This window comes from Caretta caretta, chromosome 3 (assembly GCF_965140235.1).
Source record: "Caretta caretta isolate rCarCar2 chromosome 3, rCarCar1.hap1, whole genome shotgun sequence".
Taxonomy (NCBI): domain Eukaryota; kingdom Metazoa; phylum Chordata; order Testudines; family Cheloniidae; genus Caretta; species Caretta caretta.
In genome coordinates, this window is record NC_134208.1 from 207,267,488 (window position 1) to 207,290,856 (window position 23,369).

The 23,369-nt window shown below is 47.4% G+C and overlaps 1 protein-coding gene and 2 long non-coding RNA genes across 4 annotated transcripts in view; 2 read left to right on the forward strand and 1 right to left on the reverse strand.

Moving 5' to 3' along the window:
- Positions 1-3,221, reverse strand: part of LOC142071666 (uncharacterized) — a 75,129-nt gene extending 71,908 nt beyond the window's left edge. For both annotated transcript variants that reach the window (XR_012667893.1, XR_012667892.1), the window contains exon 1: positions 2,437-3,221. This is a non-coding gene — a long non-coding RNA (uncharacterized LOC142071666). The remainder of the gene's footprint in view (positions 1-2,436) is intronic.
- Positions 3,222-5,276: 2,055 nt separating this feature from the next.
- Positions 5,277-9,205, forward strand: LOC142071470 (uncharacterized). Its single transcript, XR_012667504.1, has 3 exons — positions 5,277-5,367; positions 5,445-5,586; positions 9,070-9,205. It is a non-coding gene; the product is annotated as an uncharacterized LOC142071470 (long non-coding RNA).
- A 1,743-nt stretch (positions 9,206-10,948) lies between these two features.
- Positions 10,949-22,606, forward strand: PAX1 (paired box 1). Its single transcript, XM_075126213.1, has 5 exons — positions 10,949-11,312; positions 11,796-12,425; positions 14,160-14,302; positions 15,087-15,297; positions 21,920-22,606. Exons 1-5 carry the CDS (start codon positions 11,309-11,311, stop codon positions 22,009-22,011), a joined length of 1,080 nt encoding a protein of 359 aa, XP_074982314.1. The 5' UTR covers positions 10,949-11,308; the 3' UTR covers positions 22,012-22,606.
- The last annotated feature ends 763 nt before the right edge of the window (positions 22,607-23,369 follow it).

Here is a 23,369-nt window from a genome sequence, read left to right on the forward strand (position 1 = left end):
TGTCCTAGTTGGTTTTAAACGTGGGCTTGTGGCATCCTGTATTTTCTGTTTCCTTGCCTGGCTTCCACCGGAAAGTTCTGAGTTGTCACTTGACACCTTTGCTTGCACACACATGCCCCTACTCTGAATGTTGCTCTGAGGTTGGGGGAACGGTGGTGCTTTCACAAGGCCTGAGCCTGCTCCCTTTGTCCTTAATGGAGAAACTCCCATTTGCCTGCTGGGAGAAGGCCTGGGGAAATAATGGGCATGCAACTCTTTCCCTTCATGATGAAAACAGCTTCACACCTGCCTGCTCATCTCTGGTAGGTGCCCATTGATGGCCTGCACATGTAGCTTTCCCACCTGGAATCCTGGAAGTGCAGTGAAAGAAAACTGCTCTCTTGAAAATACTTTTTGCCAATGATTTTTCCTGTAGGAGACAGTGCAGGTCAGCTCTTCACAAGTCAACCCAACTGCATCTCCATATTAATGATGCCTTTTAGTGAAAATATTTCTGTAAACAAGCCCCATCACGTCCACTTGACAGATGTGCCTCAAAACCAAACATTTACAGAAGAGAGGCTTAAATCCATCTCTTCCTTACAGACGCTTCAACACAGAGTGGTCATTCCAGGTCATGCACTGGGTGTAGTGATGGACAGCTTGGAAAAGAGCAATTACCCAGCCCCTACAAAGTCTTGTGCACATGCTGGGCAGAATACCCTAGGTAGGAGAAGTCACTGAAATCAATGGAACTACTCACCTTTTCTAAAGTGAAGCAGGTGCATAGGTCTTCTCAGGATCATAGCCTACAACTGCAGTTGTCTCAAAACCCCAGCTGTCTAAAAAAGTTCTAATTTCATTACCTGGGGTATCTAGATCTGTGTACCTTTAAGCTTTCAAACAGAGCTGAAAATATTGCTTTATTATCAGTAAAAAAACCGATATGAGATCACCATTGATTTCTACAGTGTTAATGCTCAAAAACTACCACCAATGGCCTGAGATTATAATTTTTAATTAATAAATCAACATAATAAAGCAAAACAGATTTTGGTGCAAAATCAAAAAACCCTAATTTGAAATAAACAAACTGTTAAATATTAGAACTGTGCCGGTCATGTTAGTGACAGAATATTCTCTTTAGGAATATGACTGGCATTGTAATCAATATTTGTTATACCCAAAAAATCGATCCATTGTTTCAAACGGTGAAATTTAACTGTCTCCTGGCTTGAACTCAGTATATTTGATCTAGCTACAATTGCCTTTGACAAACGAAGCTAAGCCACGATTAATTACTTAACCCGTGCTTTTACCAAAATGAGATCTCTGATTAAGCAAAATGAATCAGACAATATATTAAATTTTGCAGAACGATTTTACTTTTTTTGATCTGTCAGGGGCTAGTCTTAAGAAAAGAGAATATTTTCTTTCATGACAGCAAATTAATTCAGCTCTCTAAATTTGGCCAATAGTTAATTGCTTAGAAAATGCTCCAAACTAATTTTGAATTCTTTTCAGTATGCCAAGACAGTCCATAGCCGGTTCAGATACTATACCGCACTGCACTGTACCAAACTTTAAACTTTCTATGAGCACACGCTTATCTTAGTGTGTTCCAATAGGATTTTAAAACTGATTTCTCATAAAGGAATGTGAGCCCCCTTAACCGGGACTAAACTCGGAATAAATACCAGTTATATGAGCCATATCATTTCTATATGATTAATGAGCAACCAGAAGAGGAGGACTTGTGGCACCTTGGAGACTAACCAATTTATCTGAGCATAAGCTTCCGTGAGTTACAGCCCACTTCATCGGATGCAACAACCAGTAAGTTCCATTGAAACACATGAAAACTCTCAAGGGGGTAACTGACCGCTGTTCTGACAGATCTTTTGTATAAATATCTAGAATATTCAAAGATGCTACTTTTCTGATGTAAGTTTTGCCAAAATACGTTTTAATAGATAAATGCAAAAATTGCCCACCAAACTTCTGATGTTTAACTCTTTCTCGGAATGCACCATATGAAAACCCCTAACCCTCTGACAACGATTACAATCAGAGATTTGATTTCCCCCCACCCCCCAGTGATGGGGGGGGGTAACAAGAATCTGCTGTGAGTAGTGCCTGAAACTAACAGAAAATAAGGACTTTTTACTGGATCTGTTGATCCACATGGTAAATATGAATCGGTAGGAGATGAATACGATTCGCCGCCCTGTAATGCACCATTCATAGGAGCTGTAATTTCAGCCGTAAGGAAAGACTTTTCGGACACCCTGACAGCGCAGGGAAATGCCAGAAGATAGATGAATTAGCAGTTGCTTTGGGAAAGCAAATCGCTAGGGATCTACCCTCTGGCTGCTGAGCGAGCCCCCAGGGAAATGCGTGCAGCCTCCATGCCCCTGGGGGTTTCAGGGTCGCCTTCAAGCCGACAGATTTACCCACCGTTAGGCAGCGTAGTGAAGCTACACCAGGGCTCGGCGGGTGTCTCTCGTTCGTAGCAAATGGTCCGTCGCTCGATCGGCTCTCCGCCCGCACCTTGCCTTCTCCTGTTTAGCTGGATCCGGGCTCTTGCGTTTCCTTCTGCCCAGACTTCTTCCAGTCCCGCCGCTGCGGGCACTTAGCTGCTCCGCTCTGATCGCCCGTGGGACGGTCAGGAGGCAGAAGCCGCGGGCGTGGAACAGGCAGGATGAGAGGGGAAGAAGCAGGCGAAGTGTCTCTTGCAGACAGTCCCTGCTCCCCTCTAGTCAGAAATAAAATCACACAGCAGATTCGGTGCACTGCGTGCGATCCCCCAGCTGTTCGCGGGGGGCAGCTGGCCGGTTTCGTGGCAATGCGCTCCTGGCCTGCCCTTTGGAAAAGGGGGGAGACAGGGGGCTTTCCTCCATTCGGAGCAATGAAGTGAACCCCAGCCGTGAAGTCTTTTGCTCAGAGAAAAACCCCGTTGGCCTCAGGATCGGGCCCCGTAGATTTGGCTGTAGGGGGCGCGCGATCATGCTAGACCCTGGCTAACAGTTTCCAGGCGGGGGCAAGGAGATCACAAACTGGCTAAGGCTGCATCCAAACCGGAGGCACGACGGGTCTCCAGTAAAACGCCCTGCCCCGTAATTGAGGAGGGTGGGGAGGAAGAAAAGCCCGATTAAACCCGTCCCAAGCCAGAAGAGAAATGACAGCGTCCGCTGGGCGCGGGGACAATTAGAACTCAGCGCGCAGAGGGACTCGGCAGTGATCAGCTGGGACCCAGTGCAAGTGACAGGGGAGGGTGAAAAGAGGAGTTCCCTGTGACAAATCGTGTAAGGGGGTTTGCTCTAAAGCGATGATCAGGAAGAAGGTTTGTAAATACAAATACAGAGGCGGAAATAATCCTTCTAGCTTCAGAAACAGTTCCAATTCCCCCCAGGGCTTTGGGAACAATTTTCGAAAGTGCTCAAGGCCCAGCTCCTTTGGAGGGATCTAGGCTCCTAAACTCAATTGATTTCAGTGGAAGTTAGGAACCTAAATACCTATGAGGATCGGATCCGAAGTGATTTGGGGGCCTGGGCACTGTGGACTTCTAACCAGACTTTGACACCCAATCTAAGCGACTAAGTCACTTTTGAAAATGGGACTTAGGCTCTTTTGACATTTTGACCCTTGGTAACCTGAAGAAAGAGGAAGCTGCTTATTCCCCAAGTCAATCAGCCAAGCACAGGGTGCTGGGGTGAGCTTCTCAATAATGCAGTGGGGGATTGATTAGGCTGAGTTAAAATAATTGCCAAAGCTTCTCTGTCCATTGCAAGTAACCCGGGGAAGCAAGAAACCTCTCTTGCGCCTCCTTTAGGCTGTCGTTTTGTTAAAAAGTGCCCCCCTACCTTGGCAGGGCTTGTAACCTTCGAATTATGGTTTGTGTTCTGGAGAAAACGAGGAGCAAATGAATGGGGAGAAATCAAAGGGATATGATTAAAGGGGGCAGCGTTCTTCAGTGCAAATTCATATCTTGCTGGCTTGTTTGCTTGCTTTTGTGTCCCCACCCCCCCCACCTCCAAATGCCACACACACAGGCTTTAGGGTCTGCACGGAGTGTATTTTAAGATCGTTCTGGTCACATGCTTGGTTTGAAGACTTTATCCCAGCTATAAATATTTGGAATAAAATAAACGTTGTAATCCACCCGCGTGCCTTGAAAAGAGTAAAATCGTCAGCTATGCAGCCCTTGCTCATCAGACCTGGCTGTAAATGAAGTGCGTGTTTGAGCTTCGGATTATTTTCTTAAAACAGGTTCGTGGCAATTCGGGGGCTTTGTTTTACATTAAACAGTTTTATCCTAAGACACTTGACGGCTGTCTTGGATTTTAGAGGTGAGAGTGCGGTAGATGTATTTTTAAATCCACATCTTTGAAAATACAGCACAAATATACGGATCGAAAAAGAAGCCCCTGATGCACTTGCAATGTACAAAGTGCATCTCCTGGATGGAAACATCATTGTAATCAGAGGGAAGCATATCCTACGCGCACACGAGCGGTTACCTACTGCTTGCTCGTCTGTGTATATTATATTCACACCAATTGGATGTAAATCTTAATAACAGAGGTTGCTGTTAGCTCCGCCCACACCATGTGCACAATTGCTTAGCCAGCTAGTTAGGGAGAGGGTTGTTCAGATGCGTATGTATATGTGCATTTCAATATACGTGTTGAGATACATATATAAATATATTTTGTCACCTCAATTTCATGTCACCTGTTTCTTAGACTGGATCCTGTATTTCCCCACATCCCCCCGCCCTTTGCTGGGTAAAAAAAGGGGTTTCAGAGTTAAAGGTATTATCCTAAAGTAATAAGACACATTTCCCTGGAGCAGACAAATCCTCATGTCCTAGAGCTTCGTGAAAACAAGTAAGTCTGTTCGGTGCTACACGGATTTTAAATAATCGGTGTTCGCAGAGCTGTGTAGATTCATAGTTCTTAAGATCACAAGAGAGGAGTGAGATCACCTTGTCTGACCCTCTTCCTGGATCAACCCGAGGTAACAGCAAATCATGTTCAATCTACATTTCCAAAACACTCAAAACACGGTTGCTTCTGAATTAATACCGAGTGGTTCCATTTTGTATCTTTCTAACTTCCTTACCCTAGTAACCATTTCCACAGGGCATTCATTCCCTGAGTGTCAGCAGCTAATATCGAAGGAAATTACAACACACCACGTCTCTCCCCCCCCCCCCCCCGCCCCGTTTGCTGACTTTATGCGGTTTTGATAATAAACCTTCCCAGCCTAGCAAAGAAAACGAGATACAAAGAGCAAAGCGAATGTTGCGTGTGGACTATTAAGGCCGAATCAAAATAAGCTGCGTCGGTGGATCTGGAGTTAGCCCGACAGGGCTGTTTATTGAAGGTAGGAATATTATTTAATATTAATTGGCAGGCTCCTCAGCGCCTTCCACTTACAATCCGCTGTGTTTGTATGTTCAGCTTTTCATCTGCAGGTGCCCTGCGGAATAGCCCCAGGCAGAGTTTAAACACCAGAGCCCTGTCTACAAGAGACTGCAGGAGGGCCAGGCCAAGCAGCCCTGCTTCCAGGCCAAGGGGATACCACACATGCTCTGCGGCGCGGGTAATTGATGGAGCTGTCCTTACTCCTGTTTAGTGGAAGGGGTTTTCCAATAAGAGTAGCTTTGAGTTCACTTTCTCTTTCCGCTTTTCTTTGCCCCGCATCGTCCTGGTTTTTCAGGGATTGCGTTGCAGGGGACCAGCTCACCCCCTCTGCGTTCTCTTTGGCAATGTGCCTCCTGGTTTTATTTCAACACCGAGCGGCCAGTTTGCTCCCTCGCCTTTAAATCCCGGCCTGTTTCGCTGGGTATGCAGCCCGGTTAGCCGCTGAGCGTCCCTCCAGCAACCCAATCGCCCTAATCGATACACATCAAAATAGCTCAGCCCCGATTAGGGGCTTTACTCCCCTTCTATAAGAGTTGCCGAGGAGTTTGATTCAGAGACAGCTGTCTATATACACGGGTGGAGATGGGGAAGCGATTATGTACATTGGTAGGTGTGCGCATTGTGAGGAGGGAGGGAGAAATGGAATCTGAATCGCTATGAGATCGAGTGATATATTGTATTTTACTCTAGAGTTTGTCTCATATATCATGAGATGAGATAGATCCCATTTAATGTATAGATAGATAAGTAATATATCAACTATACTTCTCCCTCAGGATGAGGGAGAAAGATTGATGCATATCTCGATATGCAGAGAATCGATTTAATTTCATGCCCTATAAAGACAGACTATAGAGAGAGGGAGTAGCTTGTAATATATTTCTCTCTCTCTCCATATATACATATCTATATTTATATCTAGCAGGGGGTTAGCCCTGTTAGTCTGTATCCACAAACACAACGAGGGGGCTCCCGGTTATTTATATCTATGTTACTCTCTATTTCATCTGTCTCATTCTTGATCTACAGCCCTGCCTGGAGAAAGGTTTCTCTAGGTAGCCTTTGACCAATTTAAAACTCTTTAGTTGAAACCAGCTATGCAGCTAGCGATTGGCGAGGGTTTTGCAGCTCCTGGCTCCGGAAGCTTTGATTGATACGGGCTTCGTTTTCGCATGGGAAGGGAGGCGATCCCAGAGGTTAACTAGGAAAGGGGAGGTTTAAAGCCGCCGGGGTTTAAGTACTCACCTCGACCTCTATTTGTGGGGGTGGGGAGAAAGAAGTGATCAGAAGGTTTTCCCAGCCACTCAGCCGTTTTCACCCCCCTGCCCCTTAGCTTTGCCTTCTGATTCCCCCTGCCCCCCATGCCTTATAAAAACCAGCCTTATAAAAACAACTGGGAGCTTCGGGGACATTGAGATTTCTCTTAGTAATACACCTGCGCTGGCCAGAAAGAAACGAGTAAAAAGAACATAAGAGCGGCCACACTGGGTCAGACCAAAGGTCCATCTAGCCCAGTGTCCTGTCTGCCGACAGTGGCCGATGCCAGGTGCCCCAGAGGGAATGAACAGAGCAGGGAATCATCAAGTGCTCCATCCCCTGTCCCCCATTCCCAGCTTCTGGCAAAAGAAAAGAAAAGTCTGTGGGGGAGGCTATATGGCTGCAAACGGGGGTAAACCGGGAGGAAAGTCCCCGTAGGCAGGAGTTTATAAATCAGACAAACTCACTTTTGCTCTTGGAAACAAGGAGAGGCTAGAGCAGCCGTCCGCATCTGGCCCGAGCATCAGAGGGCCCGATCCTGGGAACCTTTACTACGCAATAACAAACTGCCACTGCAAGGGGAAGGAGAGCAGGACTAGCTCCTGGCCTTATACATATAACGCTTCCGCTGCTCTTTATTTTCCCGATATATGTATATCTCCTGCCTTTCACCTTCACTGTTATCTTTCCTGTTTGGGACAAAAGAAAAAAGGCCAACGGAGAGGTGTTCTCTAAACTATGATCTTCCTAGCAAGTCACTTCAGAGTTTGGCCTATTGTGGCTTGTAAGGTCCCTGGTTTTCTTGCCCCCACCCGTATCAAAGCAACAATAACGGCAGCAGTCAATGCCTCTCTCCGTCGAAAGGATATACCCAGAATACCGTACCGTGTCCAAACCGGCGTGAAACGGACCGGCCTTCGCTCGGTTCGGTCCTGTGAGAACAACGCTCCCCAGCTGGTTTCGGGGGGGGGGGGGGCAGCCCTGTTGGTCGGTATCAGCAAAACCAGCCAGGAGTCCTTGGGGCACCTCAGAGACTTACACACATTTCTGCGTGAAACCGTTTCAACGCCTTCTTGAGTTGCCCAAGGAACAGTAAATTCGTGTCCATTTCCGCCCAGCAGAGCCCCCGATCCTAGCTCGGTTGGGTAGGTTCCAAGGCGGCATCTCACTATTATTAGTTTATTATTTGATTTTTATTTTATAATGTATTCTTCCTCAAACAAGCCATGCCCTGCCTTCTTCCCCAGTCTTTGCCTACATGACAAACTCAATGGCGCGTTTCACCTCAGCGGTTCCTTTTGCTTCTTTACCTTCCCGTCAGGTAAATCTCCGGACAAGAGCGCTGCCCCGACCCCTGTCAAATCGCTCACTTCGGTGGGCTGAACAATCCCAAATATCCAACAGAGGGAGACAAAGGGTTAGCTTTTCCTCCTCGGTGTTTTGTGTGGTCTCAGACGCTGCTCCCTGATATAAGCAAAACTCGGTTCCCCCCCCCCCCCCCCCGCACAGAAAAAATGCAAGTCTGATTGTTTCACCTTGTGCTAACTTACCATTTGCTCCTTTCAAAATGCTCACGGCTTAGAGTCTGCCTTTCTAGTGGAAACTGTACTAAAAAAACGAGACATATTGCCAATCGGACAGTTAATCGTCCTTCCTTTGGGCAATTCAATAATCGATTCGTTGGCGATAAAGGCCCTTATCATTTTCACCAGCAAATATTTGTTCTTCTATCGTGAAAACCTGATTTACCCATCCCTGATTATAATCTGCAAAAAGAACAGGAGGATTTGTGGCACTTTAGAGACTAACAGATTTATTTGAGCATAAGCTTTCCTGGGCTAAAACCCACTTCATCAGATGCATAGAATGGAACATAAAAGTAAGAAGATATATATAGAGAGATAGATAGATTAGATATATATACAGAGAGAGAGAGAGTATGCCAGATGGCAATTTCCACCTTTTCATGTTCTCTCATCTTCTTACTATATGTTCCATTCTATGCATCCGATGAAGTGGGCTTTAGCGCAGGAAAGTTTATGCTGAAATAAATTTGTTAGTCTCTAAGGTGCCACAAGTACTCCTGTTCTTTTTGTGGATACAGAGGAACACGGCTGCTACTCTGAAACCTGATTATAATCTACCCTTTTAGGAGAGAGAGGGACATTATAAACTCAGACGCCAAATACCAACGAAAAGGGTCTGCACCCCGAGCGAAGAAGAAAACGTTGACCAGAGAACTGCACCAAGTCTGAACAAAACGGTCCGTTCTACTGTGAGCTGCCCTCAGACATGACCCGAGAGATTAATAGCGTAGTCATTAAAATAAATCCTAGGGAAAGGTTCTTTCTCAAATCCTCTGATTAGATTTGCCGAACCTTACTCTTTCGTTTGTTTTTCACAGCCTCTGGAGCAGCCAATGTCCCTGCCTCAAACTACACCGGGAAGCTAAACACTTTGCGAATGAGATTCTGACTTTCAACCCCTTGAATTAAATGTTTACATTGAAGTCAATTGAATTAAAATTCCTTTTAACCAAACCATGATTGGTGGCTTTAGTTTATTTCGTCCTGTTCTGATTAATTTCCCCCACTTTTAATCTCACCCCGGCATGGGGTTCACCGGCCAATATTTACTCTAACAATCTGTGTTCACACAATTTTTTATTTATCTAGGGTGGAAATATACCCCCACTCCATCGCGTCCCTGCTAACGATTCGTTCTTTCTCCCCGCGGTTCATTGCCCTAAACTCGAGATATCTAGATCGATACAAAGATTATATTTTCTTCAGTTGCGCTCTGTGTGTGTGTGTGTGGGGGGGTGTTCCTCCCCCATTGATCTGAAAGCTCCAATCGTGCATTCGTAATTTATTACTCCCCTTCGTATTAATTGACATATTAATATATGCTGCTTACTAGCTAACGATTCTTTTTGGTCAAGCAAGTCAAGGTAAAAGGGTCAGAGAAAGGCTGTTATCTTGCTCCGTCCTGATCTTTTCCAGCTGTGAGCCTATGCAGGCAAAATAACTGCATCTGTTGTACACAGTACCTGAGAAATGGCACTTGCTGTTTCGTTAGTGGCCCTATTAAAAGCGCATCGGAGGAGTAAGCAGGACGCTAAAAGTGTGTTTGGTTCCCGTGGAATTGTGGATTTAGATCGTTTCAGAACTCTTACATTACAGAACAGTTGGTTACCCTGGTTAGGCTCCGTATCAGGAGTCAAACAGGATTTATTGGCTTAAAAGTCATAAGTGCTCGTAAGAACCACACTGGAAATGATTCATAGATCCGGATTCTGTTTGCAAGCCCTTTCCAGTGCTAAGGAAACAGCCGGGAAATGGACTCTGAAAACCAGCGTAGTAATTAATCTGCTTTTGGAGATTTGACTTTGGTTTTGAAGAGCAATCTCCCAGCCTAATTAGCCTCTGCCATTTTAAAGGACAGATGGAAAATGGCAATATTTGGCTGTATCTTTTTGGAAACTCTCTCCATTATTTACCCATATCCCAACCGCAATAAGATGGTGTGATGAATATTTTTAAATACAATAAAACAAAAGACGGGGTTCAGTGTGCATTCTGAAAAGGTAAAACAATGTTCCCGAAGGGGCTCAAAGGAGCCTGAAGGCAACCAGGGTTTCTTTAACAGCAACTTTGGCCAGGCACCATGAGACCTCCCTACTTCGACAGATTATTTCACACCCAGAACTGTCTCCATCCTACTGAACTGATATCTCAAAACGACCTTCCTCGCAGCAGGTGATAATCGGGTTGAGACTGTAAATGGCTTGTGCCTCTTTATGTTGTAAAGGTCCCGTGCCGGTACCGCGCACCCAGGCAAAGCCAGTTCAAGCCCTGGGAGTTTTGCCTGAGTGAGGACTGTGTGATCTGGGGACAGACACTGAACGTGACGGGGGGGGGGGCGGCTTGATCCCCAAACGCTATCGATGGAGAGGCGCCGGCTGGCTGTAAAGGATCGGCCCCTCGGTAAGGCTAAAAATGAACCGGGTGTAATTCCTCGGTGTCACCTGGTTTTAAAAGAAATCGACTGCAAACACCTTCTTCCCTCCTCCCCCCATGACCCTTAGCAAAAAGATTCCCGTCCCGGGGGAGAGGGGCTCTGGCAGAAGAATGGGGCTGGGGAGGGGAGCGAATCCAGCCTTGGGCAGCAAAGCCCCGCTCCAGACAGCTGTGTCCCTCGCCCTGTTGTTACAGGAGTAGTTGAGGGAGAGGAGGGCGGAAAGGGGGGGAAAGTCCCGCAGAAGAAGCAGCCCTCTGCCAGTTCGCAAGGCCGGGAACCAATGAAATGCCAACTCCGGCGTGACCACCGAGATTGACGTGGAAGACACGTCAAATTGATCTGAGCAAACGGCAGGCTCCTGGACGGGCTGATCCCCCCCCGATCGGATGAAGATCACTTTGGGCGTGAGTCCCCGGCCGCCTTTGAAAGTGTTCCGGCCGCAGCCGCGGAGAGACGGGCCCGGAGCAAGGGCAGCCCGCCGCGGCTGGGTTTGTCTCCGGAGGAGCCTGGCTGGTGCTCGCAGGCAGCCCCCCTCTATGCATCCGCGCCTGCCTCGGGGAAGAGGGAGCCCGCGGCTCGGCTAGCCAGCAGCTGATCGCGCACGGCGCGGGTCTCTGCGGGCGATGGGTAAGGCGCTGCGGGGGGGGGGGGGTCTGATTTCTGCGGGGTGGGGGGATCCTTGGGAAGGAGAAAGCGGCCGGGCTGGGCGTCGGGCACGCAGTTTCGCTTTGCTATCCCGAGCCAGCGCTGCAGCGGGGGAAGCCAAAGCCCCAGCCGGGGGAAGCGCACCCCCATCCCCACGCAGCGAGGCCTGGGGCGAAGCCTCCACTCGCTCCCCACACCCCGCTCCGGCACGGGCATGAAGGATAATAATCGCAATACTCCGCGTCGCGTCACAGACCCCGTCCTTCCCCCGACGCGGCCCCGGCCTTCCTTCGCGGGACCCAGTGCGCCCCTGGTGTGGGGCGCGGGGCTGTTTGGGAGGAGCTGGGGAACTGGGGCGCTCCATGTACCGTGCAGGGCGTAGACTGCCAGAATCTCGCTCTTTCCCTTGTCCCCTTTTATTTTTGAAATCTTGCGGTGCTAACCCGTCCTTCCCCCCCTCGCTAGAGCAAACCTACGGCGAAGTGAACCAGCTGGGAGGCGTCTTTGTCAACGGGAGACCCCTGCCCAACGCCATCCGCTTGAGGATCGTGGAGCTGGCCCAGCTCGGGATCCGACCCTGCGACATCAGCCGCCAGCTGCGGGTCTCTCACGGCTGCGTGAGTAAAATCCTGGCCCGCTACAACGAGACGGGCTCGATCTTACCCGGAGCCATCGGCGGGAGCAAGCCGCGGGTCACCACCCCCAACGTGGTGAAGCACATCCGAGACTACAAGCAAGGCGACCCGGGGATCTTCGCGTGGGAGATCCGAGACCGGCTGCTGGCGGACGGGGTGTGTGACAAATACAACGTGCCCTCCGTCAGCTCCATCAGCAGGATTTTACGGAACAAAATCGGGAACCTCTCCCAGCCCAACCCCTACGACAGCACCAAGCAGCCTCCCCCCCAGCCAACGCTGCCCTATAACCACATTTACCAGTACCCCTACCCCAACCCCATGGCCTCCTCTGGGACCAAAATGGGCCATCACCCGGGCGTGCCGGTCACAGCTGGACATGTCAGTATCCCCAGATCCTGGCCCTCGGCGCATTCGGTCAGCAACATCCTCGGTATCCGGACCTTCATGGAGCAAACAGGTCAGCGAGTGCAGCTTCGCCCACTCGCACTGCAGTGGGCGCTGGGTTTGGTTGGTTGGGGTTTTTCTACCTCCCAGGGGCCCAAAGAGACCCATGGTTTGGGGTGCTTGCATATTGGGGTGCTTGGTTTTTTTTAGCAGGTGGGTGCTCAGCGCTTTTCGAACACCAGCCCCCCTTGTTGGGCACCCAGAAACCCTAAAATCACGCGTGGCTTTTGCAAAATCACTTTTAACCATATATAAACAAGGGCGGAACAATGGCTGAAAGAGCTGCGTAAATAACCCGGTGCATTTAGGGCGGATCTGATGGGCCAGCTGGAGCAAAACAACCGACATCTTGAACTTTTTATGAAAAATGTGGAAAATATTTTCGTGGGGATGAGAGATTGCCCGTCACACATGCAGAGCTCTGAGTTCCACTCACCCCCTCTCCAAAAAACCAAGCCCAGCACATTCAGATCTCGATTCCCTTTTGCCAGATCTAAGCAAATGTCTCAGATTCGTTGCCAGAAATTTGCCTGCCCTCTTAGCACTTTTAAAAGAACTTTCTTCTACAATCCTTCTTTGCTAGAAAATACAAAATATAGTGCAACTGGCACACTAGCTAGAATGCATCCTTCAGTAGTGATCAAAACAGCTGATTACTATCAACACTATATATACCAGGCAGATCTTTGGCTGGCAAATTGGATCGTGGTCAGGGTTTTTAAAATTTCTCTGTCACGCTTTATTTATACAAAGCCGAATTGAATAAATTAATACCCGGTTCCACTTTTGTTCTGAACAAGTCGTTTGGGGGAAATGCCCTACTTTGATCCTTTCAAATGCTAGAGGTAAATAAATCAACCGCATGCGTTTCTGTCTATGAATTATACCTTTTAAATTATAAGAAAGCCTAAAAGTTTCCTAGTGCAACAGACAGATCTTTTGGGGGAGGAGAATGTGTTTCAGCTGAATTGTAAGCAAGGCTGGTCATAATTTAGACCGTCAGAGTTCGTGTTTTATGCTCCCCCAGACTCTTTTGACTTCGTACACAGTTTTCATAAGCAGGCAGGCCAATTTGAGAAGCTAACCTATTGCCCCGGGTTCCTGCTAACGTTTGCGTGAGCGATTGTCACGATGAAGTGAGCTGTAGCTCACGAAAGCTTATGCTCAAATAAATTGGTTAGTCTCTAAGGTGCCACAAGTCCTCCTTTTCTGTTTATAAAGCGGGCTCCCGAATGCGTATTCGCTTCGGATTCAGGCACATTCTGGAGCCAGAAAGAATTTTCAGTCTGAAAATGTTTCCCAAATCTGGATTCTGTTTTGTAGCCTCTGGACGATGCTGTTTGAATAGGGACATCAGAGTTTTCTGTTAAAGGCCAGGATCTCTATCAGATCATTCTCGATCGCAATTTTGAATGATTCTCATACAAAGCTCCACCCCCAATCGGCCCGTGTCGAAAATGCCACCCAGACAGTGCGATTTTTAGCCGGCTCGAAGGTGCCCAGTGACCAAGCTGACTTGAGCGAAAACGAAATAAAGTCTGACTCGATGCTGAGCTCATTGAAACCAAGGGCAAAACCCCTTGCTGCCTTCGTCCCGGAGCAAGACCGGGGCCCTGCGTGGCTTTTCACAGCGCTTAGAGATCCCGGGTCATGGGATAGGACAGCAAGGGGGGTGGCTAGGTGGCATGGTTCTAGGGAGAGTCTGAATGCGGATCAGTACATCTCCTGCAATCTGTTCCCATCCCAGGGCCTCTGGCTGGGACAGAGGGGTCTGCCTACCCACCCAAAATGGAAGACTGGCCTAGTGTGAACAGAACGGCCTTCCCTCCCGCCCAGGCAGCCAATGGGATTGATAAAGCTGCAATGGAAGCGGACATTAAGTACCCCCAGGTAACATCTTCCAGCCAGGCGTTTGCAGCTGGGGGACGGAGGGGGGGGGGGGAGAGATAGCCGTGAAGAAAATGCTTGGCTTGTGTGTGTGTGTGTGGGGGGGGGCGATTTGGGGATCACCCCTTGAAGGAAGATTAAGAGTTCCAGTTGGGAAAATCGCGAGCCGAGGCTGTGAAAATGCGGGTGCAGTTCATAACTTTACATTTAACACACCAGATTGTGTGTGTACGCAGGCATACACCAGAGCATAAACACAACCGTGGATGCCTTAAAGGAATCCATTTGGGTTGAACAATTTGTTTTGTATCACCTCAGCTCAGAATCGGTGTGTATTTACACGGGCAGACCGAGGCGTGTGTATCCCCCCGCTGTCTGATGCATTGAATGTGTCCATTGTAAGTGCATCAATATTTTCACAGCCCCAGCTGGGGATTTCCTTAGGTTTTGTTGTCGTTGTAATTCAACTTTCCCCTCGCTTTTCTGTCCCCGCCTCCCCGTTCTCTCGGTTAGTCGAATAAATCGAATCCACCCGGTTCCCGGAATCGAAGGGGGGACGGGGGCTGATTTCAGTCTCCACGTAAAAAGACGAACCGGAGCAGGGGATGTGCTCGGCGAGGCCCGGGGGTTGCAGACACTGGGGCTGTGTCCATGGAGAGGCAGATGTGTAACCTTCCCGGGGACGAGGGCGGGCCGCACCTTACGATCCCGTTCCGGCCTCAGGCCCCTAGCAGAAGCCGGGAGTCTGTAATGCCTGTAACAGCCTGTCTCCCGCTTCTCTTCGCAGCCTGCCCCTGGCCTTTCCAGCTTCCTCCCAGCCTGCGCCTACCCCTCTTCCAACCAGCACGGGGTTTACGCTGGCCCCGGGGCGGGCTACATCACCCCCGGCCACCACTGGCAGGCGCAAAGCAGCCCCCTGGCGCACCACGGGCCCGGAGTGACGGTCCCCGGAGGAGAGCTGGGCACCGCCATGGCCTTCAAGCATCCCGCCCGAGAAGGTAAAGCCCAGGAGCGCGGGGAGCCGGGGGGGATGCGGATCGCACCCAGGCTGGGTGGGTGGGGAGGGAGGTAAATCTTAGTGACCTGCCTGGTGACCTGAGCAATGTATCCTTCGCTTCTGGCCGGCCCGGCGGCTGGGAAAGTCTCCCTACCCTCGCCGAGGGGCCTGTGGAGGCAGGAGGTGTTCCCTCGCCCGCGCCCACGCCGGCTGGGGTCCTTTGGCACCAGCCACTTTCCTCTCCGCAGCCACACAGGTGGCCGAGTCTCCCCAGCCACTTACACACCGCAGGAGACACACGCTGGTGTGTCTGTCCCTGCAGTGATTTACGGAGACCTGGGCTCTGCGCTGCTTGGGAGGGGGCTCGGTCACCACCAACCACAGACCACTTCAGAAACCGTGGGAACGGGCTGCTCCATGGCACACATGATGTGTGTAGAGATACCTGGAGGAAGTGTACATATGTATGCCTGTAATAAAGAGAGAGCTGCAGGGAACATTCCCACGTTTCTAAACACTGCTCTGTGCTTTAGTAGTTATATAACATCCTCCGAATGAATTGCGGGGTATAGCAATGATATCCCTCAATCAATCCTTGGACAGACACATTGTTCTCTTATTTATAATATAATAATATCAAAATAATATTTTGTTCCATATATATACGTGAAATATATAGAGCTATATGGACATTCCCATGTTTATTAAAAATGCTCTGTTTGCATAGTTATATAACATCCTCAGAATTTATATTATATATAGAGAGATAGATTAGATATATTCACTATATAGCTATAATAGAACATGCCTCCGTTTAATATATATATTTATAGTCTATTACACTATATAGCTATAATGGAATATGTCTATGTTTATATATATATATATATATATATATATATATATATATATACAGGCATTTCTATTATAGCTATAAAGTGTCATACACAATTATATATGTGTGAAATGCCTGTTATATATATATATATTACACACACACATATATAATTGTGTATGACACTTTACAGCTATAAAAGAACATACTTGTGTGTGTATATATATAATATGAACACACATATATAATTGTATTTCACATACCTGTGTGTACATAGAATTTGTAAAATCAAATGAAATATAGAACTTTTAAAATTTAGATATAAAATTATTCTGTGGAAGAGAATATATAAAAAGACCATCTCTCTCTCTCTCTCTCTCTCTCTCTCTCTCTCTCTCTGTTTTACAGCTGCACACACACATATATAATTGTATTTCACGCACACACGTTTATATAGAATTTGTAAAATTACATGTAATATAGAACTTTTAACATGAATAGATACAATTAGCCTGTGGAGGAGAATTAGTCTCTCTCTCTCTCTCTCTCTCTCTCTCTCTCTCTCTCTCTCTCTCTCTCTCTCTGCCTGGGAAGCAGAGTTCTACACGATTTCATAAATGCAGGATCGGGCCCTAAACTATCCGATTTGTCATTTCTCAGTTGTGCCCAGGGAGGCCCGGCCCCGCAGGTCTAGTGTCTTTCCACTGACTTCAGCCGGAGCTGGATCGGCCCTTGGACTTTAGGATTCTGGAGGGTGGAAAGCTCAAAGACGATGTGGAGGAATTACTTAATCTTTCGTTTGTATTCACGTTAAAAAAAGTGCAAATAGAGATAATGCCGCTTTCCATGCGCTTATCTCGAGCTGGGCAGCACTGAGCGGGAGCCAGTATTTGATAGGAAACGGTAGCAAGCGCTAGGGCTGGGGTAATTTGTAAGCTGTGGGTTATGATCCTTTCCCATCAAATAAACCCCTTGCAGAATGCCGCTGGGTAGTCACTGCAGTGTCCTGCCTCAAACCAGCTACATTCTGCTGGTTACTAAACCGAAAAGGTGGTTTAAGTCCTAGCACTTCTAAACTTTTATGGAAATCTGAAAATACATGAAGAAGGTACCCCCCCCCCCCAGCCCCCAAGAAGCACCTAAAATAATTGCCGGTTATGTCCTTGCGAACGTATCTGCTAGTCCAGAATTGTACAACCCTTGCGTTCAACATGTTTCATATCTGTGACCAGTAAAAACATAAAGATTCAACGTGGAAACCATTTCCCCCCTCTTAATGTTCAATCGTGGGAGATGGAAATCTCAGAGGAAGCAGAAAGATCTGGGGCAAACATCCAGCTTTTAATTCTTTAAAACAAGGATCTCTTTCTTAGAGGTAATTATCTGTGCCTGGAGTGTGCATTGTGTGTAATGAAACAGAAAAGAAATTGCCCAGTGATGTTCGGTATCATATAATAAATACAGCGAAGTGACAGAGGTTGAGCATTAGAGACCTTCGTTTTTAGTAATAATAATTTTAGCCATATTAAATAAGTATTTTTCCTGGATACCTCCGACCATAAATCTTGCAGAAGTGCTGGTGGATAATCCAGATCTAAGAAAGACACACTCATTCGAGGAAAATGACTAACATTATAAATCGCTTATACTAGTTATTTCCCCCCCTCGGGGAGTATTTAAAGTAATACACCCTAGGAGTATAATAAGCGATCACATGTTTCTGATGTGAACACGTCTCTATACTGTAGTATATTTTTTAACGGTGAACATTTGTTCTTCTGTTAATCACATTGGTCCATTTGGGGACGTTTTATTTCTTTGATATGCGGTTTCATTTAAAAAATGTCAGGTTTCAGAGTAACAGCCGTGTTAGTCTGTATCCGCAAAAAGAACAGGAGGACTTGTGGCGCCTTAGAGACTAACCCATGTATTAGAGCATAAGCTTTCGTGACCTACAGCTCCAGCCCACGAAAGCTTATGCTCAAATAAATGTGTTAATCTCTAAGGAGCCACAAGTCCTCCTTTTCAAATGCTAACTCATCTCTTCTGCTTCCATTCTTTGCCCCCCTTCTGCGTTGTTCACTAGCATGCCTCTAGTCTTTTTCACATTTGCAATTCATTTTCCACTTATCAGCTAATTTATGTGTGACTGTTTTAATATACGACCCTTCACCGTTTTTGCCTAACCCATGTAGCCTTCTGAGAGTTGCAGCTTCATTATTACCGCTAATAACGAGTGGTTGTGTACAATAAGGGATAACAATTAATAGCCATAAAAGGATTTTAGAAAGAAAGAAAGAAAGAAAGAAAGAAAGAAAGAAAGAAAGAAAGAAAGAAAGAAAGAAAGAAAAAGAATTTTGTTAAATATCTATGCACATTCTAGTTTGACTAATTTTTTGGTCCATTATCATCTATCTATCTATCCCCGTAAACCCTATCTAATCTAATCTAATCTAATCTATCTATCTATCTATCCCTTTTACAATCAAATGTATTGTTTACCAAAATACAGTGTGTGTGTGTGAGAGAGAGAGAGAGAGAGAGATAACCCTTCAATTTTAATAAAAAAGTACGAGGAACTCTTTGAACACCTCAGAACTGAGAGTATAAAAACCATCCCTGCACTATTACCTTGGGAAAGCATAGCTTCCTCTAGCTCATGTACGTTATTTGACTGGATAAGTAATGATTGTCTCCGATAACTCAGCGGTGTGAGATGTGTCTATGTAGACACACGCGGGCTCTGACACTCAAGGCCCCCCCCCCCGCCACCCCCTTTAACTGCTACCCATCAAACAACATTCACTCATCTAAACGGCGCGCGGGCACCTAGTCCATTTCGTATAGTCTCAAGCTAGCGGCGACAAAGAAAGTTTCATTTTACCTTGTACAGCCGGTGTAATCGTACTAAACCCGGTACATAAAACAAATCCCAAGTAATAATTGACAAGGAAGTAGATTCATTTATGGACAGATTTTCTAACATAATAATAATAATCAACGAGTGCTCAGCACCTTGGAAAAAATCACCATTAAAGAATTTGGTTAAACCTTTTATTTGATCCTAATGAAACCCCAGGAACTCGATGGCCTAGGAAGCCTACCAGGGACCGGAAGGAATAGTGAAAGATCTGGGCACCTCCGACCTTGTATAAACAGGCGAAGGAGGAGACAAGTACGATTTGATCACAATTAACGTGCAGGAATTTCCCATGCAAGGATTCATAAATCTTACTCATAGTTTATAGATTTTCTTCTTTTAAAAGACCCATTTGCATTTGCTCAAGTTCTTATTACCTGTGTATTTATTTTGTTCCCGTTCCAGAAATAGGAACTATCCATTGTCAAAGCCCACTCCACCCTGATCTAAGCCTCTTAGGTGCGTCCCAGAGCTACTGTGAAGTTAAATCCGCATCATTACAACCAGTTTTACCCACTTCGACATTTCCTCCCCCAGTTACAGCTCTGCGGCCCCGTTTTCCGACCACTCTAATTGCATACCCCGGTAGAGATCATTCATTGCCATTGAAAGATGACTGCAAAAGCCGCCTTCGGCTACGTTTGTGAACGAGATGGCTCCTCACGGGACAGGACTGGGTCTGCATAATGATTTTGCAACGATAATTTACCCTTCGCACTCAGGACAGCTTTTGCACATGGGTGTGTGTGTGTGTAGCAATTTGTTAAGCCGGCCAATTCTCCTCCCCACGCTTAAACTCCACATAAAAGATCACAGGGTGTCATGGGCAAAGCGTGCTTCGAAACTGCCATCTGAAGCGACGCCCACCCCCAAATCAGCGAGGGTGGTGTCATTTTCTCGCAGAGGTCGGTCCGTCTTTGGGTTGCGCAGCGACTGGGGGAATACCTACCGGTCAAAATAACCCAAACGTTGCCTTAAACCAAAGACATCGCAGCGCCTTTACCTCGAGCGTCTAAACGGATGCATGCAACGCCCTCGCAAAGCCGGGGAACCGCTGGGTTGATTTAGGGCCCGATCCCGCTCGCCTTCTGAGTGTAAACTAGCTTTAGCGAGCACGTACATCGCAAGGGGCGCTTAAAGCCAGGGAAGCCGAGGGGCTGACAGCGATATCCCCTGGTTTAGACCTGTGGTAGATTGCCTAGATTCGGGTCTTTCTCTTTCTCTCTCTTTCAATACGTACCTGTCTCTGGGGGTCACCTGTAATGCTTGGGGCCCGATCTTGCTTGTTTCAGCCAGATTGAGTCCGGAAAATGGATGCGTTTTGCAAAATAAAATAAAATAAAATAAAGACCCCCCCACACACACACTTACACACCCGCAAAGCGGCACCAGACTGCAGTAGCCCCGCGGCCGATCTGACTCTACTTCCCTGCCCTGAAGGGAGCATTTCATATCTAGCCACTGGGCCCTTTAGGAAGGGAATGTGTCTTGTGACTAGCGTTCATTCGCTCGCCCAGCACAGCCGGGGGGACCCTGGCTCGGGCTCCAAGCCTCTGGCGTGCGCGAAATCGAAGCGAATTAAAACAAGCCCTCGCTGCCTTGAGCCGGGAGGGGGAACATGGCGCAGTCGGGAAAGGGGGGGGGGGGAAAGCAAATCCCCTCTCGTCCCTCCAGACGGGAAGGGCTCTGGCGTCCCCCCCGCCCAGCCCTGCAGCTGGTTCCTCGGGCTGCGAGAAGCCAGGCGCTGCCGGCGCGTTGGGTGCGATATCTAATACAGATGTGTGCGGCGAGAGGGGAAGTGAAGTGGATTTAAAATGCACAAGTACAGCGCGCAACCGGGAAGGGACCCCCCCCCCCGCACTCACCCCAAAAGGACCACGGAGGCAGAGCTTTAAGACAAGAAGAACCGCCCCCCCCCCCCCCCCCAATCCTTGCAGGCGATTCCTCCATCGGAGGTGGGGAAGGAGCTCACTTGCTTCTAAAATGATTGTGCCTCCCTAGGCAAATAGGCAGCAATCGGCTTAAGGTCGGTCACTGACATAGTCCCTGACAAAGCTGGGGTCCCTTCCCGAAGCCCCCCCCCCCCCGCCGCCGCCCCCAATAGCCAGGAAGGGTTAAAGAGCGTGTGTCCCTGGGGTAGAGCAAAATCTCCGAGGCGGATGTTTGCAACTATCAACCGGGAAGAAGGCTAGTCAGAAACACGGATTAAACCAGGAACGGGCTTCATTCGGTGCACACGAGCTTGTGTTTCCCAAGAAACAGGATGGCAGCCCGATTCGCCTTGGGGGGAAATTGCTCTCTTCTTTCAGATGGGCTGTGCTTCCAAGGGTCGGTTATTTCAAGCCCGGAGGCTTCAGCTATTGCTAGTGAAATTATTATTCGACGAAAGATCTTGGGAGGAGACTAGTCACTGCTTCAGGGCAGAAAATGTCTCGCTTGCAGTGAAAGGGAAAGGTTCTTAGAGGATTTTTTTTTTTAATGAGTAGCGACTGTTGCTCAGCAAGTGTGAATGGGAAATTAACATGGCAGATTCTTTGGGCCATAGGTGAGTAAACATACTGCGAGTGTCAAGCAAAGCTAATCATAGACTATCAGGGTTGGAAGGGACCTCAGGAGGTCATCTCGTCCAACCCCCTGCTCAAAGCAGGGCCAATCCCCAATTTTTGCCCCAAATGGCCCCCTCAAGGATTGAGCTCACAACCCCGGGTTTAGCAGGCCAATGCTCAAACCACTGAGCTGTCCCTCCCCCCATCAGGTTCCATAAGAAGTCTCAGTCTGATGCCATGTAATGAAACAAACAGAGGTGTTACTGTCTATGTATTAGGAGTATGCCAACCTACTTGCTTCTCTTTCTTTCCCTTGCTACAGTTGTGGACAGAAAACCTTCCAGTCCTGTAGGCAAACCTCAAGAAACCCTAAATAATATACATGGACTTTCTATCCCAGCCTCATCTTCCTAGAGCTTGCAGTGAATCATCCGAGAGAGAGAGTTTTGGATCAACCACCTGCAACTTCGAAAATGAAACAGAATCTAGAAGCACAACTGCATTCAAAGAGGTGCCTTTGGAGAGGAAGAGGCTGTATTTGAAAGAAGCCTAGGCAATAAAAAGAGACAATGACTTTTTAATGCACAAGTGAATGAGATCTGGACATTCATTGACTCTGTGCCTTGAGTGAGTGATTTCCTCAGTCAAGTTGGAAAGTGATGATGGGAGAGAATTATTCTTTCTTTCTTTCTTTCTTTCTTTCTTTCTTTCTTTCTTTCTTTCTTTCTTTCTTTCTTTCACACAAGAGACCTCTGGATATAAAGCAGTCACAGATTTTTCACGACCTACTACCACTGTTCATTGCTTACAATGCCATAGACTTTATTCTGATGTCTCTAGAGAAGAGGATTCATTCAGTGTCTCCAAGACCTTAGCCCAAGGATCTGTGCTCTGAACTGGTTTCTGCCCGTGGATAATGTCTCTCTCCCAGACTGTAAATGGACAAATATGCAGCAACATTTTATGATATATTTTTATAATAACAAACCTTAATAAAAAGTGACTACAACCGATGTGCATGTTTGGATTCCTTCCCTGGGGCCCGTCTTCTCTTTGCATAGCAGCAGACCGTGGCCTCTAGTCATGCAGTTCTCCTCCAATCCACCGGAGCCTCAAGTACCCTATTTCCGCTTCTCCTGAAGAAGCTTCACCAAAAATGACATCTTCCCATGCCCCTTGTCCAATGTGCTGCTGGAAGCAGCTAGCTGTTAGACTCTTCCTGGGGCCAGTTCTAGACTGTCTCTCTAAAATGAGTCTCTTTGCATTCATTGTAAGGATGATTGTGTGGTTAAAAGGACTGGACTGGGACTCAGGAGACCTACATTCATTTCTAAGCGCTGCAGCCAGCTCTGTGAGTGGCTATGGGCAGGTCACTCAATCTCCCTGGGCCTCAATTCACCATCTGTAAACCTGGGATAATAATATTTCGGTTGAGTTGTCTATTTAGATTGCATGCTCTTTGAGGAAAAGGCTGTTTCTTACAGTGTGTTTGTACAGGCCTACCTCAAAGGGGCCGTAAGTGTGGCTGGAGTCACTAGGTGCTGCCCTAATACATATAATAATCCTAAGGAAGAACTGAGTTCCAAATGGAGATTACAGAAGGTTGCAAAACCTGGGAGACCTTTGCTGACCTTGCACTTGAGTATAAAGCTTAGGGAGAGAAAAGAAAGAGTATTTTAAATAGGGGAGAGCTCTGCCAGGCTCACATACTCATTGCACTAAACAGACTATAGTTAAAAGAGAGGAGGCCAAGTGGAAGGCAATGAAATTAC

Coding starts and splice junctions, on each gene's coding strand:
- PAX1 (XM_075126213.1), top strand. Junction 12,426..14,159: donor GACCTTCATGGAGCAAACAG/GTCAGCGAGTGC, acceptor TTCCCATCCCAG/GGCCTCTGGCTGGGACAGAG. Junction 14,303..15,086: donor CGGACATTAAGTACCCCCAG/GTAACATCTTCC, acceptor TTCTCTTCGCAG/CCTGCCCCTGGCCTTTCCAG.